We start from the raw sequence: 13963 nt of genomic DNA, 5'->3' as shown, positions 1-13963 counted from the left end.
TTCCTAAAAACACCAGACACAGAAAGACATGAAACATGTTCAATTCAGGAAGAATGTATTAATTTTTTTTTAACTGCTGGACAAAAATATTACATTTTTAATTGCAAATATTTTTTGAAAATATAAGCCAGATAATATTATGGAATAAAATATTTAAATTCTTTTTCTTCAAATAGCATGCTAAAAATGGTGGAACATTTATATACATATTGCACTACAAAATTTCTGCACAGCTAGTAGCATCTAAATAAGTCTGCATTTAGAGAGATACTCTTCAGATCAAAAGTGCTTATACCACAAAAACCACCCAGTTTTCAACTGTCTTTAATGCACATTTAGTATTTTTAATCACCTTCTATTACCTTGTCCATCTTCAAACTTAAAATCTGTTGCTAAATGGCAAGTAGACATTGTTCTGCAGACACAAAAATATTTAGACATTACAAATGACTGAATTAGTGTCACCACATTTCTATGTATTAAGTAGGTAGCTTTAAATTTACAAAAATTATCAAAAATAGGCATCTGGATATACTTCTTAATTAAAACATACTTGAAATTTTCCTTACAAATACTTGTAGCTTGAGGGCAGGAGCTTAAAATATTTGTTTTAATATTCAACTTGTGCCTACTTTAATGTAGAATCTGCACTATCATCATTTTCATAAGACTAGAGGAAACTACTAGCTAAGCCAAAGTTAGCAATAAAAACAAAGAACTTAGCATAGCAGCTTTTTGCATTACCTCACCCAAATTTTATTTTGGGAGGGTGTCGGTTCACAAATATGTTATGTCTCTTTCTACAGTCCAAGAATCACTACTGCCATGTAAAAGCACAATCCAATGAACTAAATCAGCACTATCTCACCATGAAAATCCAGGATATCCCATTTCTATAATACTTTTCAGTCCCAGACAGAGTGCTTTATAGGACAGGAAAACAATGATCTAGCTGAGTTTATGTTGTAATGCAGCACAACTGTCACCTGCATGAAAACAACAACTAGGCCACTACCAAAGTATCTGAAATGGCAGGAATACCTTCAGAGAAGTTTGGAATTTCCAGATAACTTGCACCACCACAGAATCAAGCATATAGAGGAGGCAGGTAGTGGCCTTCACAGGATGTGACAGTCCTACCAGATAGAATCACAAGAATTTTGCTTGAATTTACAAAATCACTACAATTTACAAAAAATTACTTCCGCCAAAGGATGACTGTCCTCCCAATTTTCCATTTGTATAATAGAAGTAGTAAGAAAGTAGTGCTATTCAAGTTTAAAATTCACTGTCCACATAGCTTTTCTCCCAATAAAAAAAAATAACATCAACCATTTATCTCTACAGGCACTGCAGTTTCACATCATTTCACAGAGGACTAGTATCACAATTGAAAAAAACAAAAGGTCAGCTGTAGCAATTCTTCCATAACACTTTATTTGCAATACCTTTCCCAAGCAAGACTAAAAAAAGAAAAGCAAAAAAGCACAGAACATCTACAAGATGTACATACAGCAAACACTGACACTATTTCTGTCTCATTAAAAGCACTCTAAAACTTCCTGAAATTTTGTTGCAAATACTTCAAAACCTGGAGAAATTGTAGTCTAGGAGCAACAGTAACAGCACAGTGTTTTCCAGACTGTACAGTGCTAAGAGACATTTTAAAAAGCCCCAGCCCTTTAGGTCAAGAATGAGCTTTATAGGAAGAATAAATTTTCTAAGGTAGTCTGAAATGCAAGAGATGTACTAAAAATGAAGGAAAACAGTACAAGATAAAGCTGTTCTAAAACCTATAAAGTATAAATTTTTGAAGTATGCACCATTAAGGCATTTTTAGAAACGCCTGAAACTACAGAAATTATCAACTTCTATTTCATTCTAGAAATTCCCATCTTTCTGAAATAACAAATACATTTAAACAGCCTTATGTAGTAGCTGAAATCATCCAATTTCAAGAATGCAATCACAAATCTCTCACTCATGTTATACAATATAAATATTCTCTACATAACTGAGTAATTCCCTGTATTTTCAAAAAACTGCACAAGATTAACAGCAAACACTGTCTCCCACCAAAACAATCCAATAACTTCAGTGCGACCAACAACTTTCATTTTCACATGTTTAAAACAGCAAATTGAAAAAGATACTAAAAAACATCAAGACTACTTTAAAGAAAACTATAAAATTGCTTTTATAAAAGCATCTTTTAAAAACTTTAAAGTCTCCAAACATGAACAGACTGGGAAATACAATAAAAGAGAATTATGCAGATGAAGTCTTGCAAAGCTGACATTTTATGCAAAGCAAACACTTCTTTTGTCACACCTACACCTTGCTGCAAAGCCCGACAGTGGTGAACAGTAGGGATGTACCTCAGGCACAAAACCACAGACAGCATCAGCAGGGTGACATCACCAGACACACAAGGCTTAGCAACAAATCCTCTGGGCATGCAGTTCATGTGTTAATGAGGGAGACCATGGCAGAGGCACAGCTATGCCTCCAACAGCAGCACCACGTGTGATCACTACTGCAAAAATGCAGCCCTTGGAAGCAGTCTTGGCAAGTCTTCTGGAAAACTTCTGCTGGCAATGCACACTCACCCACAACAAAGTTGGCCCGTTGACCCATTTCCAAATTCAGGAGTTTTTTTTTTGGGGAGTGAGGAAAATAAAAATACTTCATGAAAACTTTACCCTTGGAGGTATTTTGTTTGTTTTTCTCTATGTTCAAGAAGAACAATATTTAAAAATAACTACTTCCCAATCATATTTGATCTTTTTCATGATTTTGTAATCTAGATTTTTTTTTCTGATTTACATTTTAATGTTTCAGATAGAAAATATTCTTAAGGTGTACTTGTAATTTTTCCAAGGTTGTAGGAGAAGGAACACCAGCACAATCTTCTCCATTGCTGTAGTTTAACCTCAGGCAGCAGCTCATTACCCACAGTGGGATGGGGAGGAGAATCAGTAGGGTAACAGTGAGAATACACAGATATACAAATAAACATACATATGTGTGTGTGTATATATACATATATATATATATATGTATGTATATATCTCACAAAAACTTGAAAGACTTAAAAAATTTTTGCTGTTTTAGAAAACTGCAATTTAATTGCATAATGAAAGAATATGTACAATTCCCAGAGAGACATACACAAAAAAACCCCCAAAACTCTGAACAAACCACATTTGGATGCAACGGAACAAGAAGACCAAATGGAGACAACCATACCAACACAAGCTGGTGTCTGAGGATCACCACAGCAAGACAATTTTTAGGAAAGCCTCGGATACAACAGAATTTTTAATAGTTATCACTGAAAAATATTAATTAAAAAAATTAATTAAAAAAACCAAATTATACAAAACAAGGAAAAGGAGGAACTCTAAGCTAAGGACTTTTAAAAATACTGGGGCAAAGCTACACACAGTTCTAAAAAGCAGAATAGGATGTTCAAAATTTGCTACAATAACTACTACAGTACCTATGTCTACAGTTCAGATAAACAGTTTTTTAAAAATTATCATTCTGGATTAAAAAAACAATGACAGTTGAAAGACCATAGCAAATTCTAAAATAAATAATGCTGTAATTCCTAGAATGAAAGTGCATAAAGTGAGCATGAATGATAAATCTGCAATTTAGGTGTAAATCCAAGTATAAATGTAAAAATTGACCCACCAGGGGGACTGATATTGCAGTTCAAATCTTGGAAGAATTTAACCTTGACTCAGAAAAGACAGTATTTAGGATGCTTTCAGCAGTTCAGTTTCCGTGCCTATTCAATTTGCCCAGTAACATCATTTACCAACAATATAGCATTTTGGACAATACAACTACCTGGAAAAGCACCTCCAGATACCCACAGAGAACACACATTTATATATGTGCTCCCAGGTACCAGTTACTACAGAAAGATGAGAAGAGGGAATGCAGACATTTGTAGAACTTGTACCCTAATGATCTGACCTCTCATACTGAAAACTGTAACCTACGTAAGTTAGAGTGAAGTTCTCTGGGAAACAAAAGTGTTTTCCCACAGCTTCAGCAATTTGATAAGTTCATTCTTCTAGCTTCATAAAGATAAATAAGTTCAACTGGAATTTGCTGGAAAGAAATTATATAAACAAAGATGCTTGCCTGTCATTCATTACTTTTACATAATCATGTCTCTGTCATATACAAACAAAAATGTATTTGTATTATCTTTGATTGATGCAAATTACCACTATTTTAAAATAAAGAAACTGACACTTTTAAGGGATTTGCTTTACAGTATCATACTTATGATCTCTTTCAGTAAGTATCAGAGCTCACTGGGAGAAATAGTATCAATTTTGATTTATTGCTATCCTTGGTGAATGGCTGAAGAATCTTAAAAAGTACAACATAACTCAAGATACCAACTTAACAGATGAAGAACCTACAAGTGATTCATCTGGAGTTTGCCAGTGCTCTCTTTGGCACAAGATACCACTAGATTAAAACAAGTAGACACCACTAGATTAAAACAAGTAGACAAAAACACCAACAAGAAAACAAACAAACTACAGAAATTTCAGGTCCATTTAGCTAAGTTTAATATCTAGCGGCCTAAATTTCAGTGGAATAATTTTTCACTCTAGTATCATGGATTTTGGTTTGTGACTCAAGTACTGTAATAGCAGTGATCCCAAAGGACAACTAAATATGGATATTTCGAACAACTGAAAAGGCTCCATATCCAGCTCCCAATTCCTGGTCATCAAGTTTTTACTTAAAAGCTCAAATAACTTATTCTAACAACAAGAAGACCCAAAAAACACACAAAAGAAACAAAAAAGCAGAAGTGCCTACATTCTAACTCAAAATTTAAAAGTCACAACTTCCTGAAATTTTCTTGTATATTCCATTTAGGATTTTTGCATTATTTCCATCTATTTGGACTTTCAATATCATAATCTTCAACACTTCAAAACTGTAACATTATTTGTTATAGTTTTTCCTAAGTTTGATGTACAACACTAACATGCAAGCCATTAATGCACAGGCATAAAAAGATGTCACTTGAATGTATAAATAAATGTATTTAACCTTTATTAAAATTATATGCAAAATACATCATCTGCAAGTATCAAATGAAAAATCACCTTATAATGCTGACCAAACAGTAGAAGAAAGTCTTGTATCAGCCACTTTTCCACACTTTCATTCCATCACTCACTTCTTTGTCATTGTATTAATCTACAGCATATATACTACACACTTTTATACATAGAATGTTTATTAAAAGCAGTAAATTACAGCCCAAAGAAATGCTTCAAGTGGTATAATGTGTAATTTTATATCAATATCTAAACTGGAAGTTTTTTAAACAGCAGAGTAGGTACAGTCATAAATCAACCACAGGTGACATGAAAGTAGTCAAAAAGTATAATTAATTCAGCAATACAGATTACAACTCCAGCTATTGGTGGCTTTTAAATGTGTACACACACACATAGTACATGCCAAGCAAACTCACAACATCAAAATGCAGTACCTGTTTAAAAAGAAACAATAGAAAATAAGCAGAAAGTGGTGAAACCATCCAGCTGACTTTATTGAGACACTTAAGAATTACTCTCACAGCAATCCTGGCAGCTGAGGGGAACACAGGGTCTGTGGAACCAGCACAATACTCAGAAATTATGTGCCACACATTGGCAGTTCCCCACAGCTCGGGCCTGGAGCTTGTTACCACTACAAAGCCAATGCTGCCACCTAAGGGTGACAACACCACACTGTGTTTACTGACACAGTACTTCCAGAAAGTTATATTGAAAATTGAAGTATGCACTGTGGTGATAATGCATTTAAAGAAGATACATGTACTGATTTATGCACATATACACAAGTTTTGTATTTTTCCCTTCTACTAACATGAAACTTGGCATAAACATTTCACTGCAGCAACAGTACTAGAGAAACTGCCCAGGACAAAATGCAACAGATGGAAACAAAAAAGACGAAAGACAAAAAAAATTGAACTCTAAGGGATAAGGTTCTGTAAGTTAGGTTTCTAAGAAACTGACTAAATCATTTTTATGTTGCTAAAAAAGTTAATAAAGTAAATGTTTCAGAAGAGCTTGTCAAAAGACAAACTTTTCCATAGCATTTTTACTACCAGACAGATGTCTCATGTAGTTCTTACAAAAGCATGACTTCCTACACCTCATCTTAGTATCAGTATAGCTGTTAAACACTTTTTTAAAATGCTGAACCTTACTTTTATGGTACATTAAGTGGTTCTGGTGTGTATGTAAAGTGTTTGAGAAACTAAAATACAAGAGGGATTTCATCATTACTAGTGTGTACTACCAGCATGCCATCTGCTGGTTTTTGCTTCAGAAATCTCTAATTTAGTACTTGACAGAAGATGAAACATCATTATCCGAAGCTATGACATATAGTGTACACAAGAAAGAAATCCATCTCAGTATGCATAGAGTCCTTTAGTGTGGGGTGTGAGGCACTGGACCAGGTTATCCAGAAATGCTGCCCCATGCCTGGAAGGGGACAGGTTGCATGGGGCTTTGAGCTACATGGCCTACTGGTGTAGTGGTAGTGGGATTGGGACCAGATCTCTTTAAGGTCCCGTCCAACCCAAACCATTCCATGACTCCATAATCTTCCTGAATATGCATATAAACTTTTAGCAAGCAACTAGTTATTGAGAGATGCTAGTTAAAAGCATAAACAAGTCCTGAGTAGGATGAGCTACATGAACTTACAAAGCTTTGAGATTCAGTGTGTTGTTTGCTTAGCATGAGTAGCTGGATTTGCTGAAGGCTTAGGCTAGAAGCTGTGAACTTAGACCTAGATATGCTTTCAGCCAGAGTAATTAATCTGCCTAGTCATCTTCCTAGGAACTGGTACAGTGCTGTGTTTTAGTATGACAAGAATATTGATAACATAGTGATGTTGTGGATGTTGCTAGGCAATGTTTATTATATTAAGACTTGTGGTTTTTTAGCTTTCCATCCTCTGCCAGTGTGCAGATGCACCTGAAAAAACACAGAAAATAAGGAGGCTACAGTTGTCAGTAGAAGCTGTAACTCAATGAGACAAGAAATCAAGGGCCTGCATGTGTGGTGGACATGGAGAAAGAAACCAGGAAAGTTGTTTCAAACCAAAACTCACCATTAGATCAAGGCATGAGAAGAGTGTGTGAGAGGTGGAGGCATAAGTCATAAAGGTGTAATTGCCTGGGGTTTTCTTTGTTCTGGGTCTCTGTGAAAGCATCCAACCTTCACTGACCTGATACTGTATCTCTATTAAACCTGTTATTTTTATAAATCCAGTGTCTGAGATTCTGCTGCAGGAAACCTAGGTCACGTCTACAGGAGAACAAGGTGCCTGTGTCTGCAAAGAAAACCAGAAATGGGGTCCCTCTGAACATGGGGATTTAATTGTAAAAATACTAATTGAAGGGGAAAGTCTGGAACAACTATAGCTATTTTCAAAACCTCAAATAATGATATAGAGTGGTTCAAAAGTATTTTGGGAAAGTATGCCTGTAGAAACATGGGAAATTAATTTTTTTTCTGAAACTTCTTCAAGTAGAAGAACAGTTTCAAGCAACTGCATGTAAAAAGAGAAATAGCATGTGGAATATATTGTGGGGGATTGAAAAAGGACAGGGAAATTCCATTCTTTTGGAATATTTTCCCCAAAACATTTCTTTCATTTGACAGGTTATAATACTTTCTTCCTATAATGCCTTATAATACTTTCTTCCTAAAACAATTTGCCTGGGCTAAACTCAAAGCAAAATACTCTCTCCTCTCAATATTTGTGACACAAGGTACAATGATGAAGTAAGTGTTTTGTAGATGAAGTATGAAGCAGGAAGGGAAATGGTTCCCAAAGTAAAAACAGAACTGGGGAGGAGAATATCATTAAAAGACAAAAATAAATTTATCAGCTTACATAATACTTTTTATTCAGAAAATATGATAATTAAGTTTATTTTTTATTATGTATTTTATACTAAGTTGATTCTAGTCAATGCTGTAAAAGTATATGTTAACTGTTTAATTGTGTGACAAAACTGTAATATTCTGTTTAGTCTACCTTAATTATTTACTGAAACTAAAGTATATTTTTCACATATCTTAGGCACTGTACTTTCTATCAAACATAGCATCACAGTTAACTTGAATTTAAACACTCATCTGCTGCAAATTGCAAAGGTAAGCAGAACACTTACAGAATACCCATCTTAAAAACTGCTAAATAGCCACCTGTAAAATATGTACTTAAAAAGTGTCATCGCATATCAACTATATTGCCAACTGGGCCAAAACTTGGTCATCTTGAACTTGAAGACTCCAGAGTCTAACAAAGAAATAGAAACACAGTCAAGTTATATTCTAACTGTCTTAATGAACATATTTGGGAACCATCAAACATATTATTTGCCTTTACTTCACAACCTCATTTTACTGGAAAGGAGAAGTGCTGCCATAGCAGCTACTATACTAGTTCATCCACTCTTAAATGAGCTTGTAAAAGAGAAAAGACAGCAAGGGAACAAATTATAGAAGTAGGAATATTGACATTCTCTTACAGTATCTAAAACTCTACCTTGCTTTATCTTTAAAAGCTCTCTCTCATTATCCATATCGTGTTCACCACAAAAATCCACAGACACTAGGTAGAATAGGAAGGAATGAACTTGTAACAACCACCTGGTGAAGTTTCATCAACAATTGTATCATAATTACAGCCATTAAGTTACCCAGTTAAGGAAAAGTAATTAAAAAATAAATTGGTGTACAAAATCAATTTAGTTAAGAGGAGAAGGGTTTTCTCCAGCTCTACACTGAGCTCCTAAATCTATATTTCCTCTATTCGAAAAAAGGAAAACAGACAGCTTGTACAAAAGCTTCTGGAGATAACCCTTTCATTTGGGTGCACTGTAGTCACTGAGTTCTGCATCTCACAAAACCTTTAAAATATTTTAGGACTCCACCCTTCTGTTATAATTAAAACCATTCAGGCGAAGTACCACCCACTCTGTGTCTCAGCTAGAATACTACACGTCAGTGTGCAACAATTCTCTGGCTTTGCACCTAAGCTAGGTACTCTTTGTGTCAGGTGGAAAGATTCAAAAGAGCAATTGGTACAAAGGTTATAACAAAATTAAACCATCCATCTTCCACCAGCTTCATTCACACTGAACATTCTCATGATGCAAACACAGAAGTTACAGCACACCATACCAGTCAAAACCATAAAATAAGAAGTTCAACTAAATTCAGACAAGGAATTAAGAAGCTTTCTAGTTTTGTCCAGACAGAGCTATAATGTTCTTCCATTTACACCAAAATTCTGTGAGATTATTCAATTGTTCAGTTCATCAGACTGCTTGGGGGCAGATCAAGAGAGACAACACTTCTTAAGTCCTACAAAGTTGGGGTGGTTTTTTGTTGTTGCTGTTTTGTTTTTTGTTTTTTTTTTTTTTTACTAGGTTCCCAATTCAGCCAGTATGCTTCAGAGAAGAGGCTCAGCATATAATTTTCTGTCATTCAAAGGACAGAGGATAAATAAACAGGTTTTGAAGGGATACAAATCCTAAACAGTTATGCAATTAACAACAGCTGTCTGTTGTTGAGTTAGCCATGCAACATTAACTTTTTCCTCCTACGTCCTTTGTCCCATTTATTAATTACAGCTTTTGCTTATTACCATGACATAATCAGCACTCCAAAGACAGGAAAGGGTCTATTTTTCTGTGAAATGTCTAGCATATTCAACAATCAGAACATAAATTCTCCTTCCTCTGCTTTTGCCCAGCAGTCTGATAACGTAGTTACTTAGCAACAGATGAAGCAACTGAATTGTGTTGCCTGATCCATACACATTTAACTGCAAAGTAGCACTCACAAAGGCATTATTTAGCTGATGGTTGCCTGTGCCTAGATGTGTTTTTGAAGTGTAAAATCCATTAGTGTGAGACAAGCCTATATGAAAACTCAACCATCATGGACTATCTGTAATGCACTACACATTTTGAAATTAACAGAAATTGCCTGTAAGAGTCACACACATGATTTTAAGTACCTCTGAGAAAGGAATAAACAAGAAAATGCTAAATATAAGACTATTTACATTATTTACATGAATGCTACAGCAGTTGCTTAAAAGGGGAGGATAGGAGTCCTCTTTCTAGCATGCTGACAATGTATGAACTTTAAATACACAGACCAAGCCCTTCTAGGTCAAGTACACTTATCTTGCCACAAAATATTCTTATTTCAGAGAATGAATACTTATGCATTTTGAAAATACACACACACACCAACACATATCTTCCCAAACCACCGTCTTTCACCAGTGGAGCAGAAAGTAATATGTGCCACACCAAATATTAACGAAATTTTTTGGAAGGGAGAAAAGTAACCACAGAACTTGGCAAACCTTTTGCCAACCATGACTCCCTTTAAAGGCAATTCCACAACTAAACAATCCCTTTATTTTTTATTTATTTTGGCATGTAAAAGTTACAATTTTACAACTGCATGACAAGCTCTTAAAAGTTGTCTTGGTTCATCATACAAAACTACACTGCCAGCAAGACCTTAAAGTCTCTTGTCCCTAGCAAAGGGAAAGCATAGCAGCTTCTTCAGCTTTGTCATCTAATGGCATTGTTCAAGAGTTATTTTATTCTAAGGACTCAACACCCTGGAGTTCATAACAGCTTCAAAATTTATTTCATTTCTACATATGAAGATCTATGAATCTGAATTTTAATTTTACAGAGCTATACCAAGTTTGCCCCACGACTTTTTCTTCCCCCTGAAAAATTAAAGATGGGGAGGAATTTAAGTACAATTAGATACTAAAAGAAAGAAAGTAAATTATTGAAAAACAATAAAAATTCAGTTATTCAATTTTGGTAAGTCACTAGACAAACTACCAGAAGGGGCAAAATTAAGAGAAATTTCCTATTTATTTGACAGCAAATATTTTTGTCTTATTTGCAATTAAAGATCAGTGTTACGTTTTCAACAATGAAGCAACCAAGTAGAGTGCAAGTTAAGAGCACATTTCATGACTGCCTTTAAAAGGATTAAAATACTTCCTATATTCCTTTTCAACTAGGAACTTCAATGATATTTCAGATACTAAAACCACAAAGTCTTTAAGTGCTAATAACTGCAATAACAACTTCTTAGGTTGCATTTCACACTATAAAGAGAACAAAAACTTCAATGATGAGAACTCTAAGATGCATCTACAAGGAAAGCTAAGTTAATAGCTTCCCTCCAAATTTTTCAGTGATCAAGTACCTATGCAGATATTTAAACACACTACTTTCTTAATTACAATTAGGCCATCTATTACATGCAACTATGTAAATCTCGAAGGTTTTCCTCTTCCTTTCAAAGACAGGGTTAATTAATTAATTCTTTTTCCAGAGAAGGAACGAAGATGTTTTTCCTTCCAGACTTCTCAGATGATTTATTTTTCTTTTTAATATTTAAAGGTTTTTATGTATTAAGGTAAGAAGGACTAACTTTGACAGTATTCAAGACTGTGCTTCAATACAAGAGGAGGGACGTGCCCTTTTTCTGTAGTTTAGCGTTTAAACTACAGAGAAATCAGTTTAGGTCTCTATCTCCTATTTTTCAACTTTCTACAGTTCTGATCAAAACCAGTAACGCTACCTTTTTCCTTCTTCGTTGATTTGAGAATGCCTTATATTTTTTAAAAAAATTTTGAGCATTACCATTTCTTTGTATTTTGAAGCTAAATATGAAATGATTCTTGAATACAAGGTATGCTGTTTTCCTACAAACACAATTTATTTGTTCCAATTCAGTACTTTTGAAACAAAGGTTATTACCACAAGTTAGCTGAAAATTCAACTGCAAGCAAGTTTTACTTTCTTGCAAGAAATAAATTTTTTAAATAAAATGAAACTTAGGAAAAAACTTAAGTCAGTGTTCTGCTATACCATTTGCAAGCCACTCTACATTAGAAACCGTAATTTCAGAGACTGCTTAGAATTAGGACACAAGATTGTTTTGTTACTTCTGAACAACTTCCTTCTACTAGCATAGGCACACTACTCCACCCTGATGAGGAAGTGACATATTTCAAGAAAATATTATCAGAGTGTATCACTTGTAATGAAGAACTCAAGCTCCAAAAATCTTTTAGCTGTTTGCACTTTTTACTGCACTTGTAGAAACAAAATAAACATTCTGTGTGAACTGTTTTCCTATACAAACCACACACCTCCCAAACAATTACTTATGAAATACCATGTTAAAAACAAGAAGTTAATACATTTAGCTTAACTTGTATTTTGCATCATCTTCTGTGCCATCTCTGCAAAACTACAATTTTCACAGCCAGAAACATTTTTAAGCAATCCACTTGCAAAAAGCAGCCATTCTAAAGAAAATTTTTAAAATATAAAGAGCAAGAGAAAGCTTTGACAATCAAAAAATTCCTTGGGAAGAAAAAATCACGATATGTACTTACTAATTTGTTTTCTTGCATATATATTCTTTGCAGCTTCAAACAGCCTTTAGCTATAATGATCATTCCTTCATCTGAGATCTTGTAACATTGCCCAAAATGTATGTCTTTCAATTCCCTGCATTTTGAGCCGAGCTGCAATTAATGAAATCAAAGTGAAAAAAATAACAACAGAATTTGACTGAAATTAAGAAATGGGAGAAAAGACTTTTTTCTGCTTCTCCACCCCCCATTAAAAATTATCTATCTTTTCAGGCTTTGAAACACTGTATGCAAACAAGAAAGATTCAAATTACATACATAACAAAATGAAGTTGCTAACTACAGTCAACTAAATGGAGCTAACAGCGCCACGTAAGAACTAAGTTATTTACTGTGTGTACAGGTAGTTAACAATGCCTTTGTGCTCAACAGCTTACTTGATTTACTCTAACTCCTAAATGCTCCTTTAACACTCTCTGAGAGTTGATGAAAGCTCCTTGCACATCCAACAAATAAAGATCTTAGCCACCTTCAACATTCACGAAGCAAGAACAAGTTACTTAAACACAGGTTTTGAATAGCAACCAAGCTCAGAAAAATTGAATATGACAGAAGTGAAGTATAGGATGTCAAACTGCACATTTAACTACAAAAGTGATCATTCAATCCCTGGATATTAAAAAGAATAAAAATGTACATGCAGTCTCTAGAAAACAGCATTTATTGCACCAAAAAAAGGTCTCCATATACCAACTTTTAAAACAGAAGTTTTTTCATAATTTTAATTAAATCCTATGAAAGGGTATCTTCTTGCTAAGCTGAAATATGCTAAATTTTCAGAAGGAATCTGTGGAATGGATGGTTACCTGCTTCAGGCCTTCATCAGTGAGTCTGTCTTGATTGCCCACATGCACCTTCTGAAGAAGAGGACACTGAGAGGCAACTGCAATAATAGAGGTGTCAGAAAGCTGTTTACACCTGTAGGCAGTATATCTTAAGAGCCCAGGACATTTAATTGCTAATATGCATACTCCTGTATCAGATACATTGCGGCAATCAGAAATATTGATTTCAGTAATATTCTGGCTTCTTGATGCTATTTTTTCCAACAGCTCATCAGTGACCTGCAAATAAAAAACAAATACTCACATGTAACTTTTTCCATAAAAATCTTTAATGTCACTACGACAAAAATAGCTGTTTGTAAGATGCATCTCCATGAGCTATAGGAAAAATGAAACTACACCTCCTTTACAAATACTACCTATGGCTGAATATTTTACTGCAACTGGTTTGTTTCGGGGGCAGGGAGGGGCTGATGGTTTTGATAGAATATGGTCAGCTGGGGGAAAGCCAGTTCTAACATAATATGTAGGCTCTAGCTAGATGGCTTCATGATAAAGCTCACAGAGGGAGAGACAACAGCTAGACAAGTACAGAAAATATGGGC

General features: G+C 34.7%; 2 protein-coding genes across 2 annotated transcripts in view; both read right to left on the bottom strand.

Annotated features, from left to right (window-relative positions):
- The window catches only part of EFNA5 (ephrin A5), a 521261-nt gene extending 518779 nt beyond the window's left edge, over positions 1-2482 (bottom strand). The window contains exon 1 of the mRNA XM_064405004.1: positions 2379-2482. Within this exon, the coding sequence (XP_064261074.1) occupies positions 2379-2467 (89 nt within the window). The 5' untranslated portion in view covers positions 2468-2482. The remainder of the gene's footprint in view (positions 1-2378) is intronic.
- FBXL17 (F-box and leucine rich repeat protein 17) overlaps positions 1-13963 on the bottom strand; it is a 278120-nt gene that overhangs the window by 246682 nt on the left and 17475 nt on the right. The window contains exons 3-4 of the mRNA XM_064405002.1: positions 13380-13637; positions 12535-12666 (exon numbers count right to left, since the gene is read on the bottom strand). Of these exons, the coding sequence (XP_064261072.1) occupies positions 12535-12666; positions 13380-13637 (390 nt within the window). The remainder of the gene's footprint in view (positions 1-12534; positions 12667-13379; positions 13638-13963) is intronic.

The sequence above is a fragment of the Passer domesticus genome, chromosome Z (genome assembly GCF_036417665.1).
Source record: "Passer domesticus isolate bPasDom1 chromosome Z, bPasDom1.hap1, whole genome shotgun sequence".
Lineage (NCBI taxonomy): Eukaryota > Metazoa > Chordata > Aves > Passeriformes > Passeridae > Passer > Passer domesticus.
Note: the sequence above shows the minus strand (reverse complement) of the source record. Positions and strands in the feature narration are given on the sequence as shown.